General features: G+C 37.1%; 1 protein-coding gene across 1 annotated transcript in view; it reads left to right on the top strand.

Annotated features, from left to right (window-relative positions):
• Window positions 1–26,230, top strand: part of LOC150081595 (uncharacterized) — a 109,279-nt gene that overhangs the window by 60,239 nt on the left and 22,810 nt on the right. The window contains exon 6 of the mRNA XM_090380254.1: window positions 14,021–14,236. Within this exon, the coding sequence (XP_090236380.1) occupies window positions 14,021–14,236 (216 nt within the window). The remainder of the gene's footprint in view (window positions 1–14,020; window positions 14,237–26,230) is intronic.

The raw sequence follows: 26,230 nt of genomic DNA, 5'->3' as shown, positions 1-26,230 counted from the left end.
TGTATGTCATTCTTTGACTGTAACTTTTTTTTTTTTTGTTCTAAATACAAAACAGTATATTTTTAAGTTTTGGTTTGGCTTATTACTTTAACTTAATGCTGATTAAGTTTTAAGTTAATTTGATATATACAGTTGTGCCCCCGTATCCGCTGATTCAGTTACCCCACGGTTAACCACGGGAAAAAAAATGAAAAAACTTAATACGTACTGCTCGCGTGTTAAAAAATAAAGGGAAGCACCCAATACGATGCTTCCCTTTATTTTTTACTATGTCGCATATGGTTTGATCACCAACATTATAATGGTTCTTTAGAGATTTAACAGATGCACCGTGTTCAAACTTTTGAATAATTTGAAAGCACAACTCTTGTTTGCCCATCATTTTTGCGATTTCTAAACAAAAAAAAAAAAAAAAAATTCAGACATCCCTAACATAAATAACGAAACAAAATTTGTCCTCTTGCGGTGCGATGGAACACAACAATTGATACAACAATTGTTGTGTCAGTTGTTGTGTTCTATTGCACAACAATTGACGCAACGCACTAAATCAAACTAAACAGTTTGATTTAGTGCGTTGACGTGCCCAGTTAATCCAATCCCAGCAAATAAATTGAGAGTCTGCTGTACTTTATTATTACTGTATTTAATATTGGTAATGTCTTACTGTGTGTTTAATTTATCGATTAAACTTTATTATATGTATGTATGTACAAGAAAATCATGTTATATATGGGGTCAGCAGGTGTTCACTTATATCCATGGTTTCAACCATCCACGGTAGGTCTTGGAATATATCCCCCGCAAATACAGGAGTCTTGAATACAAGACTCCTGTATTTGCAGGGGATACAAAGGGTACTAGGAAAGTTTTGCAATACAGCTTTGTTTATTTAATTTTTTCAAAGTAATTTCCTCTACATTCAATACACCTCTCCATCCTCCGAAACCAATCTTTAAACCAGTTCTGCCAAGTTTCACTAGGGAGTAAAGCACACTCGTTGTCCCAAGCCCCTAGAAGGTCCTCATCACTGGAAAACCGCTTCCCTTTTAGCTTCATTTTCACATGCGGGAACAGTGCAAAGTTGCAGGGAGCAAGGTCTGGACTGTAGGGAGGGTGCTCGAGAAGTTTCAGTCCTGTCTGGTCAAATATTCGGTGCAGGCTCTGGCGCGGTGAGCTGCAGCATTATCGTGATGGAGGTACCAGATGTCCATTCTTGACTTTGTCCGCAGGTTCTTCATAGATCCAATGACTTTAGGCAGGCATTGTTCAGTATACCACTTAGCTGTGACTGTCTTCTGCATGTCCAAAACGACACATTCCACAATTCCACTCGATTTTAAAAATACAGCTATCATTTTCTTCTTTACAGATCGGGATTTTCTGACAATTACGGGTGTGTCGTCATCATCAAAGACCCAAACTTTGTTTTGAGCCTTGGTCGGCAGATCGTAATAGTACAGCCAAGTCTCGTCACCTGTCACGATGTTGTTCACATACCGAGATTGTCCCTTATCAAACTTTTTTAACATCTCCCGGCACCAAATCACACGTCGTGTCATCTGCTCTTCAGTCAGTTGATGCGGCATCCAGAGAGAACAAAGTTTCTTCACGTGCAAATGATCTTGCAGAATCGAACGAATTGCTGGTGCATTTAGGCCCAAAGTATCCTCTATCTGTTGGTAGGTCACTCGCCTGTTTTCGTCAAGCATTTTCCTCACAGCAGTAACGTTTTCCTCCGTAACTGACGTTTGTGGCCTTCCCGGCCTCTCAGAATCCTCCAGAGTGAAATTTTCCCTTTGGAATTCTCTATACCACCTGAATATCGTTGTACGATGTGGACAATCATCATCTAGTGCAACAGTCATTTCTTCTAAGCACTGGTCTGTGGTTAAACCATGCATGAAATTATATCGCAAAACTGTCCTTATCTCATTTCGTGACCACGATGCCATCGCAAGCACTTTACACTCTCACTACTAATGAATAACTGAGCCCATCGACTTGGCGCGGCGGCTACTATGCATGTATGAACATGTCTCAACATGCAGCAACAAGCAGCTTCCTGTGATTCATTGTTGCGTCATATTGCAAAACTTTCCTAGTACCCTTTGTATATTCCTGAATTACTGTATTAAATCTTTATCAATATTAAGGTAACCTTAGATTTGAGAATTGATCTTAAGCCTTAGCTTATCTTTAAACCAAAAAAAAAAAAAAAAAGGCAATTTTCTTTTATTTTTGACTTACATAAGTCATTTATGTAATTTAGTAATAGTCATAAGTCATTTGTTACATAATTTGACTTACACAAGTGCATACATGAAACATTTCATCATTAAAAAAAAAAAACTTATTCTATTGATAAATTTTACATTGAGAATATGTATGATAGGAAACAATTATTGCAGTTTGCATTATGTATATATGGTATTAGTGCCAGTTGAAATGCACTAAATTTTTTTTTTCATTCTTTTATCAGTTATATTGTCATTTTTCAGCTTTTGAATTATTTTCATAACTCACCCTTGCACCCTAATACCCTTCAGCTTTCTCATTGACCAACCTATACTGTGTCATCTGTGAAGAGTGCAGGCAAATATCTGTGCTTCCCTCTGTTTAGGTCACAGGTCTAAGTAATATATCTTCTATAGCCTTTTTTTTTTTTTTTTTTTTTTTTTTTTTATCTGTGATACAGTTAAAAAAAAAAAAAGTAGAAGGTGAGCATAGCATTTAAGCTTCCAATGGTGCAGCAAAATTTCCATAATAATAGACATAAATTCTTTCTTTGCTGCAAATTAGGAAGAAGTCACTATTCGTATAAAAGCTGCACAACATGAAATTTATGTTCATGCAGTTCTATAAATAAAGTGGTACTGATACAGTATAACCTGCATTAGAAGTTTTCCCCCTATACTAGGTTTGGTTTCTTAATTCCCAATTTCTACTCTGTATACAGGCAGTTCTTGCTTTACGAGTTCCTGGGTTTACAAGTCCCCCCCCCCAAGTATCAACAAAATAAAAATATGAACATTAATTGCAAAAAATGAATGTTAAACATTCATAAACACTGCATTCCAAACCACGTGCGTAGCTATACAATACAGTGTACCCTGCTTTACAATATTAATCAGTTCCAGAGACACCATCATATTTAAAATATCTTAATGTGAATCCAATAACACATTGTTTTTTGGTAATTCGTTTCAAGATTTCTTTTCAAGATTCGTTTCAAGATTTCTCATTGAAATTTTTGCTGTATAACTAAGCTGTTTATCTCTCTAAATTGTCATTTTTAAGGTCATGAATGTGACCTTAAGGCCGTATAAAAGGTTGTGAGCATGATTTGTAAATTGTATTAGTTTCCAATTCAAATCATTAAAATGCACTACACTTCCATCGTTATCATATGTTCTGTTATACGAACCAATTTTGAACGCCTCTGTGACATTTTTCTAAAGCACATTTCTGTAGGTCATGACCATAAAACAATGAAAACAATTTTTGCACTTTCCTGTTTATTGGGCCTTTCTGTTACTGAAAGCAATTATAAATGGGTAGTAAACTCAATCTTCTTGCATTTGCAAAAATACCGATAGCTGGAATTGTGTGGTTTTTTTACGTTATTATGGTGTAATGTGTTTGCCCTTTGCTGAAATCTTCAATCGTATAAAAAACATAAATTTTCAGAATCTTCTCTTCTCTTCATTCATTTTTTTTTTTTTTTAAGCTTCGTAAACTTGTTATTCCACACGATCGTGTTAGTTGCAATTTGTGTGTGCCGTTAAAAAATGCTTATGCATGCAATCGTGAAATTTATAATTAAAAGAGAAGATTATCTTGGAAACAAACGCCTCTTGAAGCATTTCTGAAGAAGACGACTCCAACAAACCAACGAGTGCCAAGCCAATAATGAGTGATCAACGAGTGTGCATTTAGTCGATGATGATGAAGAATAAACGTTCTTTAACTTTTGTAAGTCATAAATAATTTCTCTATTATTATAATTCGCTTGATTTTACAGGCTACGTTTTAATTTCTTTGGATAAATTAATCATTGTTTAAACAAACTAATTAGCTAACTAATTTCATTGTTGGGAACATAACCCCTATTTTTAACCTTATGTTTATGGGAAATAAATTCCCGCTTTACGAGTGTGCGCTAGGAATGAATTAACTCGTAAAGTCAAGAACTACCTGTATTGTAATGCATTATTTTCCCACGTAAGAAATTTCTCAGTTAAAAGGTTTTCCCGCATAAAAAGTACGTGATAAAGAATACATGGTATATTATTAAAATGATGTTTTCCAACTTAATGTTTTTTAAATATAGAATTTATTTATTTTTGTAGTAAAAAATATAAAACAATATAAACATTTTGGTAATTGAACAAGTTAGTCCATTGCACCATTTTTGGACGTAGTAAACCACCAAAGTAGGTGAAATGGCATAATTTTTTACATCTCCTATTGTGAATACCTTCACAAGTTGCCCTGCTATTGCATTACCTCCAATAAGCAACACTTCTCCACTGGAGAAGACTAATGTTATTTATTCTTAGCGGATACCATCACCCCCTGCCATTGGACCTATGGATATATTGGATACGTCAACCACATTAAGAGTTAAGTTCTGATAGTTGTGAAAGTTCTGAATTACTTAGTGGATTGTTGCTGTGTCTTATTGTAATTGCGACCTTTTAAGGTATGTTGAAACTCCAAAGGAGCTCATTCTTCCACCTTGGTAATGAGTTTAATGAATAGAATGTTAAGCAATTAGGAATTCTCAGTTTAAAAATGTTTCCTATAGGCAGAGCAAAATATTTATAAATTCTGAAGTAGTACTTAAAAATGATCTTTAACTTATATATGTGTATCTTTTCATTTTTATTTGTGTAGTTAATATTTCATGCCCTTAAGGTAATTTTCCCTTCTAAGAAGTTTTCCCTCTTAAGAATTTCTAAACCTCCAGTCCCTTGGAAAACTTCTTATCAGGGTTCTACCATACTTAATCACCTTGTATTTGCTTATCACATTTGTTTTTCCTTTTTATGCTAAGATCATTTCTCTTGATAATTGGCTAAAAATTAATCTTTTGTTTAAGGCTTTCAGCTTCAGTGCGAAGTGATTGTATTTCAGTCAATCTGCACTTGGGATTTAAAAGCACAACCAAAATATTAAATTCATAGCATGTTCTTTCCATTTCACTTGAGTTGTGTTTATGTATATATTTTTTTATATGACAATGCTGTAACAGTTTATGAATATAATGGGATAAACTTCATGTAAACTGCTGTAAGCTCCCATTACTATTACAATATATGATGTTATGATATGATTGCTTGTTAATAGGAGAGACTGCTTCTACACTTAAATAGAAAGGGTGCAAGAATATTTGCTGATGCTATCAAGGCAGAGTTAGGTGGGTTGGAAAACTGCTAGCTTGGGGGGTGATACATGGACTAATAGATTAACAGTAGTTGCTGGCAGAGGTAAAAGTGATCCATGCACTACTTCTGTTGAAATGCAATTGAGCCTGGAAAGCCAGGCAATGGGAATTTCCACGACTGCTGGGAGTCATAGTGGAACAAGTAAATACATGGGCTGTGTTAGGGTAACTAAGAGTAGAAACAGGTGCATGTATACTTGCATGTACACCATGCTTGAAGTATAGTAAATAAATTTGATGAATTTGATGTGCTGGTCAAGACATCAAAAGCAGATATTGTTGGGATATCAGAGACATGGTATCACACAGACATAAGCAGTGCAGAACTGGAATTTGGGGAGTACAATGTGTACAGAAAGGATAGACAGGACAGGAAGGGAGGAGGGGTTATGCTGTTAGTTAAGAAACACATAAAATGTAAGGAAGTGCGTCTAATTGATGTGAGTGGACAATGCAATGTTGAGTCTGTTTAGTGTGACATAAGTACACCAAACAGACTCAACATTGAGTCTCATAAAAATGAGAGTAGGTGTGTGTTATAGGCCTAATGAATCTGATGAGTATAATGAGCAATTGTGCAGAGAAATAGAATGGGCCCGTAAATTAGTGTCTTATAATGGGGATTTTGGTCACTGGAATTTGTGGGTTGGTCACTCACACACTAGCAAGGCTTTTTTGGATTTATTGGATGATTGTTTTCTACAGCAGCATGTTCAGGAGGCAACTAGAGGGAGTAATACTCTTGATTTGATTATCAGTAGTGATTCTTCATGCATCTGCTGATAAAGGAACTACTAGGTGGTAGTGATCATAGTGTGCTGAAGTGGGATTTACCCAGAGGTAACTACCGTCAAGGGCAAAGGGGTTTTTGCTTTCATAAAGGCGACTACAGTGGTCTGAGACAGTATTTAAATTCTATACGGTGGGACCAACTGATGATGTTACCAACAGCAAATTCAAAATTGGAAGCATTCAAAGAATTAATCTTGGAAGCTACTAGGCTTTTCATACCAACTAAGAAATATTGTTCAAGATTTAGGCCTAAATGGATGTCAGATGAACTATTAGACATGTGACAGAGAAGAAAAATGCATGAGATACATATAAATTAACATGTGACACAGAAGCCTATGATAGATATAAGTTGGTCTGTAACCAAGTTACAAAGGAGGTTAGGCATTCAAACGCAGATTACGAGAACTCTCTTCGGCAAAGGATGCAAAGAAAAACATCAAAGCATTCTTTACTTATGTAAACTCTAGAAGGAAGGGGAGGAATCAGATTGGTCCACTTGATATTGATGGTTCAACTGTTGATGATCCTGCTCAGGTAGCTAACAAACTAAATGAATATTTTGCATCTACATTCACATATGAGGGGAATACCAGAGGTGTATTCAACTCTGGCAGTAAGCTAGATAATCTTGTAATAACTGAGAGTAAAGTGGAGGATAAATTGTTGAAGATAAACACAAGAAAGGCACCTGGGGTGGATAGAATCTATTCAGTTATATTAAAGGAGGCGGCAAAGGAAGTAAGCAAACTCTTAGCCATAATTATGAGAGCTTCCTGGACTCAGGGTTGGTACCCATGGACTGGAGATGTGCGAATGTGACCCCAATCCACAAAGGAGGATCAAAGGGAGACACAGGTAATTACAGACCTGTTAATTTAACTTCTTTTCCAGGGAAATTAATGGAGGCACTGGTTAAAGAAACATTGCTCATCTAGACATGACTTCAGTTATAGCTTGGACACAGCATGGGTTTGTTAAGGGGAAGTCTTGTCTGACTTTGCATCCAGTCACAAAGGAACTGGATGCAAAGAATAACTTTGATATCATATATTTGGGTCTTAGAAAAGCCTTTGATACTGTTACACATGGAAAATTGCTGCACAAATTGGAGCAGTGTGGCATTGGAGGCAAATTGCTGCTATGGATAAAGGGATGGTTGAGTGGAAGAAGACAGAGAGTGGTAATCAATGGACACTGCTCTTCGTGGACTAATGTTATTAGTGGAGTCCATCAGGATTCAGTGTTGGGTCCATTGTTGTTTTCTGTATTTATAAATGATATTGATGAAGGTATATCAGGCTTTATGTCCAAGTTTGCAGACAATACAAAGGTTGTTAGAGTTGTTAAGGACACTACTGATGCTATGCTTCTGCAACAGGATCTGGAAATGTTGAGCAGATGGGCTTGAGAGGTGGCAAATGAAGTTTAACATTGACAGATGTAAAGCGCTACATATGGGAAACAGCAACCCCAGAGCAACTCTTTGGTACTACACTGACAGTGGTAGAGAATGAAAAGGACATTGAGGGTAATTGTGTAGGCAGATATGAAGTTCTCTGAGCAGTGCAGACAGGCTGCAAGAGTAGCTCATGGTGCCTTGTCAATGATATACAGGAATTTTTCTAGCAGGGATAAAGAGGTGATTATCCCTTTGTATAAGGCAATGGTCAAGCCACACCTTGAGTGCTGTATATAGGTCTGGAGGCCTTATTTTAAGAAGGATGTAGAGCTGTTGGAACAGAGAAGGGCAACAAGATTAGTGAAATGGAACAAAGGGTTGCTCTTACGAAGAAAGGCTTAAGTTTTGCAAATTACAAAGTCTGGAAATTAGGCACCTGTGAGGTGATCTGATTGAGGTGTATAAAGCCTTGAATGGTTTGAGTGCTCAATGCTGATGGGATTCTTCCTCTTGCTCAGAATAATTGCCTGAGAGGGCATAAATTCAAATTGAGGAAAGACAGATGTAGGATAGATGTGCTGAAGTTTGCCTTTAGCCAGCAGGTGGTTGATTGCTGGAACAAACTTCCATCTTTCGTTGTAGAGTTGATAGTTTAAACAGATTCAAGGCAGAACTTGACAAACATTTGGAGCAAGTGGATGGTGAAATAAGGGTTTTTTTTTTTTGGCTGATGCTATATAAGCTTGCTTTCTTGAATCATGTGCCTATGCTAATGTTAAGTTCATAACTTTCTTTTTACCGGTCTGCTAAATGTCTAGCCATGACTGGCTATAGTCACTGGCTAACTGGAAATTTTCAAAATGGCAACTCTAAATTGATCCTATATTTATTTGTAAGGGAAGTTATTTTCTCTCTCTGGAATGATTAAATGTAATGTAGTACTGTAACATTGTTGTATTTGTTTAGTATATGATTGTGAAAAGGTATTGCCTGATTGCAGGTTTAAAAATGAATTAATGAAACACATCACAAATTTATCTGTTTTTAATTGTTGCAGTCAAATAATAACGTTTTAAAATAAGGGGATAAACATATATTAAAATTCTCTCTTTTTAGTGAAGGAAGTAGGTGGGTTTCTGAACTGTATATATATTATATAATTCGAATTAAATCCAAATGAATTGAATATTAGACAGTGAAAATAAATGCAAAATTAAATGAAAATAAAAAATAAGGATAGTAGAGCAGACATCAGTGGCAGCAAATATGCAAAAACCACATGTGTGTATTTAACCTTAATAAGATGGAAGCTAAAGATAAAATAAAATGTATGTCAGTGGTGTGGCAAGCCAGTAGAGTGAAGATGAATTTAGCATATAAAATGAAGAATACGGTACTGTTGGAGAAACATTCTTAAATAATTTAGAAAATCGAGTCCAGATTAAAAGCAACTTAATGGCGCCCCTCTGCTAAGCACCTGTTTCTGAATTACATGAAATATCACTATATGTAAATGTATTCTACCTACAGACAAATAAGTAAAAATAAAACTAAAATTAAAAATAGTAGACCATTAGCATTAGTAGAGGCATTTGATGCAAGAAAGCAAGCTTATGCAGCATCAGCCAAAAAAAAAAAAAACCCACTTCCGCTTCACCCCTCTGTTCGTTCAAAATACCTGTCCAGCTGAGCCTTAAACTTATTTAGGCTATCAACCTCCACTACAAGGGATGGAAGTCTGTTCCACCAACCAACCACCCGCTGGCTAAAGGCAAATTTCCGCACGTCTATCCTACATCTGTCTTTCCTCAATTTGAATTTATGCCCTCTCAGGTGATTATTCTGAGCTAGAGGAAGAATCCCATCAGCATTGAGCATGCTCAAACCATTCAAGGCTTTATACACCTCTATCAGATCACCTCGCTGGTGCCTAGTCTCCAGACACTGTAATTTGCAAAACTTAAGCCTTTCTTCGTAAGAGCACCCCTTTGTTCCATTCACTAATCTTGTTGCCCTTCTCTGTACTCGTTCCAGCAGCTCTACATCCTTCTTGAAATGAGGCCTCCAGACCTGTATACAGTACTCTAGGTGTGGCCTGACCATTGCCTTATAATACCATAATAAGGCATTGCCTGACCATACCATAATATCAAATTGAATAGAAAAGACTGACCATTATGCCCCATCTCGTCAGTGGACAATGGTTCCCTGACTCTTATGGCCTCGTGGTCATATGGGCTTTCTATGTATTGTTATTTTGAGGGCCCGATTTTCTATCTTATTAAGAAATTAAAGAATTAGCAGTCTTATTTGTTTCTGTTTCAAATGCAAACTTTTGTTATCCTGGCCATTAGGGTGTATGGAAATCTCTGAGGAAGTTTTCTCTATCTGCCTTATGAATATGTTGTTAGCACTCATATAGATTGGATTTTCATTGGAGTACTGATTGGTTTCTTGGTCCTTGGTTTCAGTTTCCAATGAACTTTCTGTTAACATGCAGGATTGAATATTCCTTGCACTGTTGCTTTTGTGCTGATTATGCTATTTAACAGTATGCAGTTGCTTTTATTTACTGTTTCTTACGCATATTTTGTGTGATGAACAGTACCATCAGTTTTCTCGTGTCAGTATTTTGGTGGCAGTCGAAGGTTTTAATGTTTTGCAACATTTATATGTAATGCATAAGTGTGCATACCAATACCATCTTTGTAGAAGAATAAGAGAAATTTACCTCAATGTGGTATGTAGAACACTTCCGTATGATACTCTCCAGAAATTAAAATGAATATAACATTAACACAAAATTACAGTAAAAAATAAATTGAAAACGATTAAAAAATCAATTGAACACAATTAAAAAAAGTTTAATGTAAATTTTGAAAAACAATTTTCCTTCCTTAAGCTGACAGCGCTTTTCGACTGTATGTCATGATCACTGGAATGAAAATTACGAAGCATGTGTGAGCATGAATATCCGTATCCATATTTTCCCTTTCCAGTGTAAAATTGTGTCTAGGATGAATATTATTAAACAAATGTAAAATTGTTATTACTGATAGTGCTACTATGAGTAATAACAAGAACATCATCACCTCCCATAGTATGTGATATGGGGTAGAAAAGGTGTCAAATGTATACACTCAATCGTTGAGAGATAGACCTTCGATATTAAGCCAACTTAGACTCAGTCCCATTGGTAAACCAAAAATTCTTTGTATACTTTGTCACGAAAGGTGATATAATTGGCTTCAACTAAGAGTTTAATTAAGTGAAAACTTTCTGTAATAGCTTCGTATAATTAATTGGTATAGAGTTATTACATAACATATCCCAAAGAATATCTAATGTGTATTCAATGTTTACATGTGTAAATAATGAAGTAAAATCCAGTGAGAATAAATTATCAATATTGCTGAGTCTGCAGTCCTTAGGGTTATTAAATAATGTATCATAGGTTTTTATCCCAACTTGTATCGCCTGTCTAAAGGGATTTTTATAATACTATATACATGTGTGGCTAAGGATGAAAATGCCAAGTTTCTGTAAGAAACAATGGGCTAAATAGGAAATCTAATCTTATGCAATTTTACCTGACCGAAAAGTGCAGGAATGTTGTATGTTCTGGCTTTCTATTCCTTTAACTGAGACATAGTAATGTAGTCATTTTTTTGATATGTGGTAAACATTTTATTGTACTGATTGACCAAATTGGTAAATAGTGCCAGGTCTATTTCAAGATAAGTGGAGGTATCCAATATAATTGAATCTAACTTATTTATACAGGGTGTCTCGAAAATGCATGGCATAACTTCAGGAATGAGTTCCTCATATGTAGACAATAAAAATATTTTATATCAACATTGTTCCGGAAATGTTTGGTTTCCGAGTTTTGAAGGTCTGTCTATGACACGTAACTGTTCACATCACCTTATAGTAATTGTTCAAAATATCCACCTTCTGCTTGAATACAGGCCTCACATCGACGTCTCATGGACTCCCGATGACGATGCCAAATTCCTGGCATGTTTCGTATTGTCTCACAACCTGCTACAATTCGATTGTGGAGAGTTTCCACATCAGCTACGGGAGTCGGATACACCAATGACTTTAAATGGCCCCACAAGAATAAATCTAGTGGGTTTAAATCAGGTTAGGCCAGGCAGTTGGTCCACCTCTGCCTATCTACTGACCAGGAAACCTTCGATTCAGGTAATTGCGGGCTAGGTGGCTGAAATGTGTGGGAGTGCCATTGTGCATGAAGTGTGCTTGTTGACGAATGATCAGTGGCGTGTCATCCAAGAAATCAGGCATGTTGTTTTCCAGAAAGTTTCTGTACGCCTGCCCTGTGAGTTTGTTTGGAAGTACATGGGGCCCAAATAATTTATCACCAAAAACACCTGCCCAGATGTTGAGGCTGAACTGCTGTTGGTGATGTGATGGAAGAATTGCATGTGGGTTTTCCTCCACCCATACATGCTGATTGTGAAAGTTTTGGATTCTGTCTCGTGTGAACTGTGCTTCATCTTTGAATATTACTAAAGCAGGAAAGTGAGGAGTTGTACCACACTGTTGCAAGAACCACTGGCAGAATATTATTCGCGCAGGGTAATCTGCTGGTGACAAGGCCTGTACCTGTTGCAGATGGTAAGGGTACAGTTGGTGTTCTCGCAACACTCTCCAAATAGTCAAACGTTGAACAGCCAGTTGCATTGCTATTCTGCATGTGCTGATTCCAGGAGTGGCATGTGCACAACATGCAAAATCTCCTCTACTTCAGGAGTCGTAGATCTTGGTCGTCCTCTGTCGGCAGCATGAAGTTTAAAGGTCTCATGTTCACAGAGGTGGCGATAGATACCTTCAAACGTTTTCCTCTCTGGACATCTTCGTTCTGGGAACCTTTTGTGGTACAAACGATGAGCCTCTAGAGCATTGCCGTCCGCAAAATCGTACATTAAGTGCATATCCGTTTGCTCGTGATTTGAGTACATGGTTAGAATGGAAAACCACCAGATTTTGTCAGTACCTTGTGATGAAGGAAATCACCTGCTGGAGATAAGACATTCTGGTTAATAACTTGGGAACCAAGCATTTCCGGAACTATGTTGATATAAAATATTTTTATTGTCTACATATGAGGAACTCATTCCTGAAGTTATGCCATGTAAAGACACGGCATAACTGCAGGTTTTTGAGACACCCTGTATAATCAGTTTTATCGAGTATTGTCACTGTATCTCCTTTATCTGCTCTCTTAATAATAATATCTTTATTTTCCAGAAGTTCACGTAAAGCTGAACTTTCATGTCTATTCAATTTAGGAAGTCTTGTTTCTTTTATGTTATTCACCACTTGGTTAACTTGTTGAATAAATAAATCCTTTTGTGGGACATTACAAAGTCCAACTTCAATATCTATTACGAACTGTTTTTTAGGTAGCTTGTGAGGTGGTAAATTATAATTTAATCCTTTGGATAAAAGTGAAATCTGGTCCTGTGATAGTGCATACGAGGAAAGATTTGTAACCTGTTGATATGTAGGTACGTTGGGTGAGGGGGTATTCGAGGATTAGCTGAATCATTCTGATTGTGCGTTAGCACATTGTATGCATGTGGGGAGCATCAATGGACTCGTATGCATTTGTCATATGCACTTGCAACAATGTGTTTGAACTCTTATGAACCTGTCGTGATACCATCAAGACAGGTTCTTACGAGTGCATGTAGGCGCCTCCGTAGCCAGGTGGGAAGGAGCAGCAGTGCATAGCACATGCTTCTTGATTAGACTGGGGTTCGAGCCCGTCACCACCGAATACGGAGGATGCGGAAAGGTCAGGGAAGGACCACCACATATCCCGGAGCAATATGGCCTTAGTTGCTAATGCTCCTAAAAAAAAAAAAAACCAAATAACAAATAAAATAAATAACGAGTGCATGTATCAATGGGGGGGGAGGATATCGATTCCTCTAGCTTTTGGACCTGCTCCTAGATGACCTATATGTTCACCATTATGGTTTGCTGCAGGAAAAGATTGGCCACCCATAATTTAAATTAATATATTTTGCTGGATTGAGAATAAATTCACTTGTTTTCATGAACCGCGACTTGAAAATTTTTACATATACCGTATTTCTTTGATTCTAAGATGCACCCCATTTTTAGAGACGTTTATAGGGGGGAAAAAAGTGTGTCTTAGAATCGAAGAAATACAGTAATTATATTTTATAATTTGGACTATCTAGTTTGAATAATTTAAAAAATTAATTTTTTTTAAATTTAAAAATTAGTTTGAATAATCTTAAATTTTAAAAAATTTAAATAATTTTAATTATGATATTAATGTAGCAGTGACTTACCATTGCAAATTTATGCTATTTCAGGATTTAAATTTTTAGCTCCAAGCATATTTTATGCTCTGAATTCTGTCACTGCTCTGAGTGCTCTTAAAGGCATGACAATTCCAATGTATGCAGCAATTAAAAGGTGTGCACCTCTTGTTACACTTCTTCTTTCTGTTATTGTGCTGCACAAGCCACTTCCTACTTTCCAGATATCCTTATCCATTTTGCTCATTACTGTTGGCTGCTTAATTGCAGGTAAGCTACACATTCCTACTCCTTATAATAAAACAACTAATATTTCATGGAATGATACTATTTATTTTAAAGTTCTTAGTTCATGCTTCAAAAACAGAGACAAAACTTCTTATTTTAAAATATTTTTTGCATAGTGGTTCAGAGTATAAACTCAGTTACTTTGGCCCAATCTTTTCCTTTGCATAGTGTTAATAATCAGTTATTTGAATCCAGTAGTTTATGAAATCCAGCAGTTATACGAATACAGTAGCTGTGAAATACTTTCCAGTAATCATTATAAAATACTTTGTTGTAATTGTTATAAAAATGTATTATAACTGCCAAAAAAAAAAAAAACTAATAGGTAAACTTATATATATCTGCTGGATTTATAAGAGACTCCATTTTTTTGATCCGCTTTTTCATTCAACATCTTAATACAGTTTTTATCCATTTTTTTTTTTTGCAAAAGACTATAAAACTAAGGCTATGGGATTTTCAAAAAATTCTGCAAATTTTTGCATAAAATTTCTTTGTTTAATTCTAGGTAATGAATTGCCATCAGGTGTGCTAAAATATGTGGAATGTGCAAAACAAAAAATTAGATATACTGTAATTGTTAAACTGTGTTTTCCTTGTCTGTGTGGTGTGAAGCTAAATTTAATTTAACAGTATTATTCAGTAAGATGTCAAAGATGTACAATGTAGTGTTTAAGAAGACATAATATACTCTTTTCCACGTGCTACAAAATCTGGAAAAGATAACATTTGCTTTATATACTGTATGTAAATGGATTTTTCAATTTCAATTGGTAGGAACTTCAATAGTTCGAGTGTTCTGCTCTACAATTAGATAGCAGTTATGATGTTGTTTACTGCAATTGTGTCATTACTACATAATTGAATTTTAAGACAAACAAAGGTTTGTATGTTAGGCATCATTATTAGAACATTTCGTATTGTGTAATCCTTCACAAGTTGCTTTCCCTTATACTTTGAAACACTTTCCCCATCAGAGAGGTCACCACCACCCAGGTGACCCTTTCAAAGACTATTTGGCCTCTCTCATTGGTGGGAAGATAGGTACCCAAAGGATATAAGAACCGATGACGATTAAATGTCAATTAAAGATAAGTGCCATTTAATAGGCCAGTTTATAATTTTTCTGAGTCTTTTTGTAGCAGGTATTCCCTTGTTTTTCTTGTTTACAGCCTTCCACACATCTTAATATCACTAGCAGATACTGATGTCATACATGCACTACTCTCATCAGTATCATTAATGAAAATTAGAATTTGCACAGAATCCTTAGGGGACCTACTCACAACTTTTGTATATTTATAACCACTCTGTCTTGTATATTAGCCATCTGCTCTATCAACCCCAATTCCACACTTCTTCAACCAATGCATAAGATTTTATCTGATAAAATTTTATCAGAGTTATTTATTCCTTGCATTCAGTTTCTTTGTTTAAGCCAGAGATACTTTCTAGAAAATTGTTGTGGGAATTGGTATATTTTGTAAAGTAACTCATATGATCAAACAGGTTATTGTCCCCTGAAGTAGGGCATAGCCATGAACAAAAACTACTTCACTTGCTACTTTAGTACATTGATCTTATATTGTGGAGAGGTATTTTGCCAAAAGTTGTCTTTGTAATGTACTACTCTAAATAAAAAGCCCTGCTCCAGTGGAGAACTATATTGCCATTTTAAAGTGTGTGCGCGACTACCCAGACCATGATTTTCATCCTGCTTGGGGTTTCATGAATGGGTGGGTAGGCAGGCACTATGAAGACCTGAGCTGGATTCATTTGTCAGAAAAACAGGAAATATGCCTTGTCAAATGGATAGGTAGAATAGGACCTGGGTATGTCTGCTTGGGCAAAAGTTGATGATGTTGTAGAGCAGTTATCAAGAAAGCAAGAAAGCAAGCTTATACAGCATCAACAAAAAAAAAAAAAAAAAAAAAATCCCATTTCACCCACTCTAAAAGTTTGTTTAGTTCTTCCTTGAATCTATTTCCAGCAATCAACTACCTGCTGGCTAAAGGCAAATTTCCACACATCTATTCTACAACTGTCTACCCTCAATTTGAATTTATGTCCCCTCAGGTTCATAATCTGAGCAAGAGGAAGAATTCCATCAGCATTGAGGCTGCCCAAAAAAAATGACAAAAAAAAAAAAAAAAAAAAAATCAAAGAATAAAAATTAGTTACTCATCTCTTAGAAACAGGACATCTCTTTTGGGGATTACTCTGACTTCTAATCTCTCTTGGCACAAGCACATTACAAATATTGCTTCCTCTGCATCTAAAAAACTTGGTTTCCTCTTTCGCTCTTGGCGTTACTTTTCTTCCAAACAGCTGCTCACTCTGTATAAATCGCAAATCTACCCTGCCATGGAATATTGTTCCCACATCTGGGGTGGTGCCCCCAAAACCTCTCTCAGGCTTCTTGATTCCATTCAGAAGAGGGCAGTTAGGTTAATTAATGATTCATCTCTAACAGAGTCTCTCCACTCGCTGTCTCAGATGTACTGTTTCTGCTGCATGCCTCTTCTACAGATACTTCCATGGGCACTGTTCTTCTGAATTGGCTTCTATAATTCCCGCTCTCTCTTTCAAAACAGTCCGAACACGTGCCGCCACCAGCCAACATCCATTTACTGTCCAACTTCAAACCCACAGAACCAACTTTTCATCTTCCTCATTTATTCATTCAACTGCCGTTTTCCGGAACAACCTTCCTTCATACTTATTTCCTGAAAATTACAGTCTACAGAAGTTCAAGTCCGATGGCAACAAATATCTTCTTTCGTCTTCTCAACCTTCAACCCAAGCATGGTACTAAGTACTATAGGTCCTAATACCTCTCGTGTTTGGGGTTTACATTAAAAAAAAAAAAAAAAAAATTTCCAGAATCCAGTCAAACAGCAATACACGATAAGCAACAAACTAAATTTGACGGAGTTGAAACAATGGCAGTTAGGTCAACAAAAAGGTTAATTACTATTATGGACCTGTAAGTCTGTCAGAATGGAGTTTACGGGGCATGTTCTGCAAATCTCTCACTCTGAACATAAGTTTGATATTCAGTATTTCTAGAAAAATTAATATATTAAATATTACCTACCACACCATATATCTCCTACCATACCGTACAAGATCTTTGAGAAAGTGTTCATAAATAGAATAAGGATATTCCAATAAAAAAAACTTATCATCTAATAAACAAAGTTTTAAGGCTGGATGTGGCACTGAGGATGCCTTATTCATAATTTAAAAGGAAAGTGGAGAATTCAAATGTAAAGTATGTAGTAGGCAACTTCATGGACTTTCAAGGGGTGTTTGACATAGTTTGGTGGGAGAGTATTCTGTTATGTCAGCAGGAGGCAGAGTGCTGTCAACAGATATTATAATGTCCTAAAATTTTATTTTGGTAACTTAATAGTAAAAATGTTCAATAGAATAAAGTTCATGAAATTACTAAAGTTTCTAAAGGATGTCCATTGGATCCTTTTTTATGTGGTATTTAATCAGTGGTTATAGAGAGAATATGAATATATTTATTTTTTCCATATGCTGATTATATTGTGGTAAAAGCAAATTATAGACACAATTCAGAGAAATGTGCAGATGCAGTTATCAGTAATTAATTGCTACAGTGGAATATCTTAAATAAGTTGATCATATCCAAAAATTAAGACCATATTACAGAGGGGATTCTATGTCAAAACAAGCATATCTTTGGACTTAGAACTTAGCCATAAGGTATGATACACCTCAGTCAGATCACCTCGCAGGTGCCTGCGAGGTGATCTGATTGAGGTGTATAAACCTTGAATGGTTTGAGCATGCTCAGTGCGGATGAGATTCTTCCTCTTGCTCAGAATAATCGCCTGAGAGGGCATAAATTCAAATTGAGGAAAGTCGGTTGTAGGATAGATGTGCGGAAGTTTGCCTTTAGCCAGCAGGTGGTTGATTGCTGGAACAAACTTCTATCTGTCATTGTAGAAGTTGATAGCTTAAATAGATTCAAGGCAGAACTTGACAAACATTTGGAGCGAGTGGATGGGTGAAATAAGGGGTTTTTTTTTTTTTTTGGCTGATGCTATATAAGCTTGCTTTCTTGCATCATGTGCCTTTGCTAATGCCAAGTAAGATATTACATATGTCCATGTCTAGTTCAGTTTCCTCGAAGTGGGCCTAATATGGCAGCAAGAACACTGGAGAATAGTGATTAGGATGTTTTTACCTAAAGTGAGTTTTATAGATAATAAAAATAGAATATATGGCTCATTCCAGACTGTCACTTTCTTCTGATGGGACATGGTTCTCTAAATAAAAAAAATTACATGACCTGTGCTTGGGTAGGTCTCCAGTGTGTATATACGAAGAGCTGTAAGATTGGGAACACGGTTTTTATAGATGTATTATGTACAATGACTTAGGAGAAAATATTCTTAAAGCTTATTTTATATAACTGTATAAAATAAACTTTAAGAGTATTTTCTTAAATATAAATTTGTATACAAAATTTCAGGTCAGGAATTATTATTTTTTAAAATAAAGGAATCATTCTGTGCATTTTCTTTTTATTCAAAGGCAGTATTTGAGAGAATAAGAGGACATTTAAGTGATGGATCAAGTAATAACTACTACTGTGGAGATGTATATATCAGAAATATTTATGTAAATAATTATATGAATACAACTATTTAAATTATAGATTATTTATAAATTTCTGTAAGCCTGAATGGAAATTATTGATGTGAAAACATCTTTGGTGGCACCTAATAAATTTCGGATTGGAGTAAAACCAATTTGTCACGAAAATGCGACACAGAAATAGCATAATTTCCATCTCACATCTTTGAAAATGCGAGATGGAAATGATGCAGGCCTTGTTGAAGTAGAATACCCTAGTTAGACATTAAATGATATGCCTACATCAATCTTGTTAATAAATATTGCCCTTCACCCACTTGCACCCTCGATTGTAATATGGATACTCACATGGTGCCTCTGTTGTGAAGGGTCTCCCAGTGATGTGCTGGGAGACACGAAAAAATAAATATTGGGCAACGTCCAGTGTCCCTACTTACCCAAAAATGGATAAAACCAAGTGTCAGAAAACAAAGCCCTCGGCTGTTTGGAAGTTCACAGTTGAATGCAGCAAACTTAAATAATGACTACATTTAAATTATTTTAATTTATTGGAATTGCTGTGGATGCTGTAGAAGTAGGCCGTCTTATGTAATCATAAGCAAACTTGTTTTTATTTACATAAAAAAGAGACATTTAAAGGCAAACAAGGGCCCCTTCCTTGTAATTGTTCAATTATCTGGAAGGACAGAATTGGGGATGGTCCTGCCTGTGGAGGAGTCACCATCCTTGTGGGTAACTGTACCCCCTACCTTTTTCAAGCTACTTCACTTACCACCAAGCATAGAGATGGTAGCAATTAGCTTTCCAGTAGAACAGAATCCATCTCGAAGAGCAGTTTCTGGACTCCTCCCATAAGGCAATTGTATTTGCTTCCCCTGACCTAAAATAACAAAAAATTACTCTCCCAGTTCTCTGACCAGCTGCTTGTGCAAGATTTGTGATATTTAGAAGCTAATGCCCTCCTTCCTAGGACACTGTTTCTGTAGGAACTGGTCACACTCGATCATTTAATTCAATTGGAAACTTTCATTTGTGAAGCTTTCCTGAAACGAAAGCACAAGGTGTCAGGTTTCTTGATATGGAAAAGCATATAACATGGTTAGGAGATTTAGAATTTTAAAAGACATTTCCAACTTTAGTCTTAGGGGACATGGTGCCATTTTGAAATTTCCTCTCAAAATGGTCATTCGCAGTTTATATAGGATCTCACTCTCTTTCTCGGCCATTTTGCCAAGAAAAGGGAATTCCTCAAGAATCAGTTCTAAGCATAACATTTTTCTATCGAAGTTAATTCTATTATTGGACAACTTCCAACCATAAACGGCACCTTATTTGTTGATGTAGTGGATCATTAATAACCACTGTCTCTTGTCATTCAGCCATTCCTTTGTCCCTGCACTGCTTAAATTTGTGAAATAGTTGCTGATGTAGAAGAGTATCAAAAGTTTTACTAAAATCTTATACAATCTTAAAATTATTTTTTGCAAACAGACCCTTTATGAACAACTTATAGTAGCTAATCAGATTGGTCAGACCAGATTTTGCCATAACGAATCCATGCTGTGATTGCTATGCAACTGCATTCCTATCAAGGAATGCAGTTACATGGCAATCCTTGCATTACTTTCAATTTTTATTTTTTCTGGCACAGAAGTAAAGCTTACAGATCTGTAATTACTCACTTTGACCTCTGATCCTCCTTTGCAAAGAGGAGAGCCATTTGCACACATGGTGAAGGGATATCCCTAAATCCAAGGATGCTCTCCTAATTATGGCTTAAGGTTTGCTTACCTCTTTTGCTGCTGCTTTTAATATAATTGGTTAGATAATATTAAAGGTGTCTTATTTAGTCTTAGGTGTCTTATTTATTTTTAGCTCCAGTAGTGTTTCTTCTAGCTTCCTTTATCATATTCAGCTATCAGCCGCTGTAGCCTAGTGGTCAGGCGCGCGGGAGCATAAGTACACCTGTCTTGAGTGACCGGGGTTCAAGCCTGTGACTGCTGAATACAATGCTGTTTCTTGTATTCTGTCTATCTTGTGAACTCCTCTGACCGTTTGGTCGTCCCGGAGTATAAACAGAAAATTTATTTAACTCCAAGTTAGAATTAGGTGTACTTCTGGTATCCCTACCCTAAAAATTTCTTTACAGGTGAAAGTACAGCAGGCCCTTGTTATAACGCAGTTTGTTTTTCACTGAGTCACTGTAATGTCGTTTTTATATTATAACCTATATCTCACTATAATGCTGTTTTACCAGCATATAGATTGAATTTTTGAATTGAATTCTTTTACAGATTGAATTTTTGGCATGTTTAATGAAAACGTTTCATCTGATGTAGTTGATAGCATGAGAATGAATAGTAAAACAGCATTAAAATGTTTCCCACGCTCAGTTAAATTCCCTCCCATGCTAATTTAATTGCAGTACATGACTTGTTTCGTAGTTCCGAGATCAACATTTTAAAAAATGATCAAGTTAAGGAATATGCAGCATTGCTTGTAATTTTTGTGCTATATCCATTTATCCGAAGTCTAGTTATCACTCAGTACAGTGTTAGACATTGCCCGTAATGGACAGTTTACTTGAACATAGTACAGGTGACCCCTGTTTAATGCTGATAATTCGTTCTGGAAAAACAGAGCGCTGAGTGAATCACAGCTAAGTGAGTGCCATATTCCCATAAGGTAACATATGTATTTGTGAGTTGTGGTCTGTGCCATAGGGTATTTCCTAATCAATAATAAATGGTAGTGAAAAGATGCACAAATGTCGGTCAGAATATTTAATATTTAAAAATTTGTACATATAAAATATTCTGCATTACATACATATATAATTATGTGGTAAGTAAGGTGCATTATGGCCTTGCTGCCCTTGCACTGTAAAGCCCATAAACAAACAAACAAACATGTGGTAAGTAACTACATTATGTATCAAAATTAAACTTAAAACGGCAATTAAAATCATGAATTTACTTATCCGATGGCCCTGGGCTGTTGAGTTTTCGTGTCTTTGGTCGATTTTGGGTTGTACTTCGGCTCTCTTCCTGGTAAACTAAAAGGGTTTTAATTTCAAATCCCCCACAGCATTACCACCCAATAAAGTCAACCAATCCTTTGTCTCTTTGAAGCTTGGCATGTTTTTTTTTCTTCTTTCGATATGAAACTTCTTTTAGGCATTCTTTTCAAAAAAAGTCCTGTTTCATCTGTGTTAAAAACTTGTTGAGAAGTATAACACCCTTTTTCGATAATTTTAACAAGTTCTTTTTTGAAAGTTTCAGCTCCTTGATCTGCACTCGATAAAGACGAGTTAGCTTCTCCTTGGATTTTAAATCTTTTGAACCAGCCCTTACTAGCTTTAAAAGGTTCCACGTGTTTTTTGGGGTGAGCTTTCTTCAGATCATCATATAGGCTAATCGCTTTTTCTTTAATAATAGTAGTAGTAGTAGTAGTGGCACTTGATGCAAGAAAGCAAGTGTAGGAGCTTATGCAGCATCAGCCAAAAAAAAAAAAAAAAAAAAAAATCACACCATACCCTCCAATTGCCTGTCCAGTTCCTCCTTAAATTTATTTAACCTATCAACTTCCACAACGACAGATGGAAGTTTGTTCCAGCAATTAACCACCCGCTGGCTAAAGGCAAATTTCCGCACATCTATTCTACATCTATCCTTTCTTAATTTGAACTTATGTCCCCGTAGGTTCGTATTCTGAACAAGTGGGAGGATCCCATCAGAATTCAGCGTGCTCAACCCATTCAAGGCCTTATAGACCTCAGTCAGATCACGCGCAGGTGCCTAGTCTCCAGCCACTGCAATTTGCAGAACTTAAGCCTCTCTTGGTAAGAGGATCCCTTCATTCCCCTCACCAATCGTGTTGCTCTTCTCTGTACACGCTCAAGCAAATCTACATCCTTCCTAAAATGAGGCCTCCAGACCTGTACGCAGTACTCAAGGCGTGGCCTGACCATTGCCTTATACAGAGGGACAATCACCTCCTTTTCCCTGCTAGCAAAATTCCTATATATCATTGACAAAACCCCATGACCTGCCCTAGCAGCCTGTCTACATTGCTCAGAAAACTTCATATCTGACTGCACAATTACTCCCAGGTCTTTTTCATTTTCTACCACCTTAAATGTAGTACCACACAGTTGGTACGTTTCTCTGGGGTTACTTCTACCCATATGCAGTACTTTGCATTTGTCAAGGTTAAACTTCAGTTGCCACTTCTTAGCCCATTTGCCCAAATTATCTAGATCCTGTTGCAGTAGCACACTGCCATTACTGTCATTAACAACCCTGCCAACCTTCGTGTCATCTGCAAACTTCGACATTAAGCCTGATATACCTTCATCAATATCATTGATAAATATACAAAACAACAGTGGACCCAACACCGAACCCTGTGGGACTCCACTAATAACATTAGTCCACGAAGAGCAGCACCCATTGATTACCACCCTCTGTCTTCTCCCACTTAACCATCCTTTTATCCATTGTAGCAACTTACCCTTAATACCATTCTGCTCCAATTTGTACAGTAGTCTTCCATGCGCAACAATGTCAAAAGCTTTCCTGAAATCCAAGTATATGATATCAAAATTATTTTTTGCATCCAGTTCCTTTGTGACCACATCATAATAACCAATCAAATTTGTCAGACAAGACTTTCCCTTAACAAACCCATGCTGTGTCTGAATTATTGCTGCAGTCTTGTCTAGATGATCCTGCAATGCATCTTTAACCAGTGACTCCATTATTTTACCCGGAACAGAAGTTAAACTAACTGGTCTGTAATTGTTCGTGTCACCCTTTGTACCTCCTTTGTGAATTGGGGATACATTTGCACATCTCCAGTCCGTGGGAACCTCCCCTGAATCCAAGGATGCTCTCATAATTATGGCTAAGGGTTTGCTTAGTTGCTTTGCCGCCTCCTTTAATATAACTGGATAGATCCCATCCGCCCCAGGTGCCTTTCTTATGTTTAACTTCAACAATTTCTCCTCCACTTTGCTCTCAGTTATTACAAAATCATTAAGCACACTGCTACAATTTGATGACCTTCTTCCATTTTCAAACTGTAATGATTCCTCACGTGTGAATGTAGATGCAAAATACTCATTCAGTTTGTTTGCTATCTGAGCAGGATCATCAACAGTCGAACCATCGATGTCAAGTGGACCAATCATATTCAGCCCCTTCCTTTTAGAGTTTATATAAGTAAAGAAATCCTTGCTGTTTTTCTTAGCATCTTTTGCCAAAGATTTCTCGTAATCCGCCTTTGCCTGCCGAACCTCCTTTGTGACCTGATTACAGACTAGCTTATATCTGCTACAGGCTTCTGCGTCGCCTGATAATTTATATGCATCCCATGCATTTTTCTTCTCTGTTACGAGTCTCATTAGTTCATTAGATAACCATTTAGGCCTAAACCTTGAACAATATTTCTTCATCGGTATGAAAAGTCTAGTAGCTTCCACGATTAATTCCTTGAATGCTTCCCACTTAGAATTTACTGTTTGTAACATCGTCAGTCGATCCCACTGTACAGAATTTAAAAACTGTCTGAGACCACTGTACTCCCCTTTACGGAAGCAAAAACCCTTTCCTTTACCCCTGACGGTAGTTACCTCTTTGAGTAAATCCCACTTCAGCACACTGTGATCACTGCCACCTAGTGGTTCCTTTATCTGCAAATTCTTAATACACGAATGATCACTGCTGATAACCAGATCAAGAGTATTACTTTCTCTGGTTGCCTCTCGAACATGCTGCTGCAGAAAACAATCATCCAATAAATCCACAAAAGTCTGACTAGTGTGTGAGTGACCAACCCACAAGTTCCAGTCAATATCTGGGAAGTTAAAATCCCCCATTATAAGACATTCTGATTTACTGGCCCACTCTATTTCTCTGTACAATTGTTCATTGTACTCATTCGAGTCATTAGGCCTATAACACACTCCTACTCTTATTTTTGCTTTTGCAGTGCTTATGTCACACCAAGCTGACTCAACAGTGCACTGTCCATCTATATCAACTGGATGCACTTCTTTTGATTTTATGTTTTTCTTAATTAACAGCATAACACCTCCTCCCTTTCTGTCCTGTCTATCCTTTCTGTACACATTGTACTCCCCAAATTCCAGTTCTGCATTCCTTATATCTTTGTGACACCACGTCTCTGCTATCCCAACAATATCCGCCTTTGATGTCTTGACCAACACTTCAAATTCATCAAATTTATTTACTATACTTCTAGCATTGGTATACATGCAAACATACATGCTCCTATGCCTATTCCTTGTTACCCTAACACATCCCATATACCCAACTATTCCAGGATGACTGCCATCCGTCCCTGAAACCCCCAACACCCCTCGCTCCAGGTCGCTTCTTATTCTAATAGAAGTTGTGCAAGAATCACCTTCACCTCTGCCTGCAGTTACTGTTAAACTATTAGTCTTTGTATCCCCCCAAGCTAGCAGTTTTCCGACCCACCTAACACTGCCTCGATGGCATCAGCAAATATTCTTGCACCCTTTCTATTTAAGTGTATCCCATCCCTGTAGAAGCAATCTCTCCTGTTAACAAGTACAGTCCAGGCTGAAAAAAATTCTACCCCTTGAGCCTTGCACAATCTTTCCAGGGCCGAGCGCCTCTGTAGCCAGGTGGGAAGGAGCAGCAGTGCGTAGCACACGCTTCTTGATTAGACCGGGGTTCGAGCCCGTCACCACCAAATACGGAGGATGCGGAAAGGTTAAGGAATGACCACCGCATATCCTGGAGCAATATGGCCTTAGTTGCTAATGCTCCTAAAAACCAAAACAACATCCAGGGCCGAATTGATCGACAAGGCTCTCATCATATACTCCCTCCTATCGTGTCTGGGCAGAATTGCAGACACTTTCAAATTCAACCCTAATTCTCGGCTTTTTTTCAACAGTGACCTGTACTTGTTGAGAAATTCTGCCGGTCTCCTACTCTTAATATCATTAGTGCCAACGTGTACAACTATATCACCTTTTGTGCCCTTGAAAGATGATATCCGCTCTACAACGTCATCAACCTTTGCCCCTGGCAGACATACCCTGGTCCTGTTCCACCTATCCTTTTTACATAGCATGTTCCCCGTTTCCCTGATAATAGAGTCACCAACAACTAATAGTTCCTGTGGGACCAGCGCATTCTGCCTTGGGGGTTGCCGCTGTGTTGCGTGATGACCAAGTGCAAGCTCTGGCGTTGATGTGGGCAGCTGAGAGCTTGATGGGCCCCTCAATTTATTTCCTTCAAGGGCATCCACCCTGTCCTTCAAACTCTCATATAGGCCCATAACAACGCT

Source organism: Mastigoproctus giganteus, chromosome 8 (assembly GCF_048544385.1).
Source record: "Mastigoproctus giganteus isolate SK-2022 chromosome 8, ASM4854438v1, whole genome shotgun sequence".
Taxonomy (NCBI): Eukaryota; Metazoa; Arthropoda; class Arachnida; order Uropygi; family Thelyphonidae; genus Mastigoproctus; species Mastigoproctus giganteus.
The sequence above is the reverse complement of the archived record's forward strand: the minus strand, read 5'-3'. Positions and strand labels throughout refer to the sequence as shown.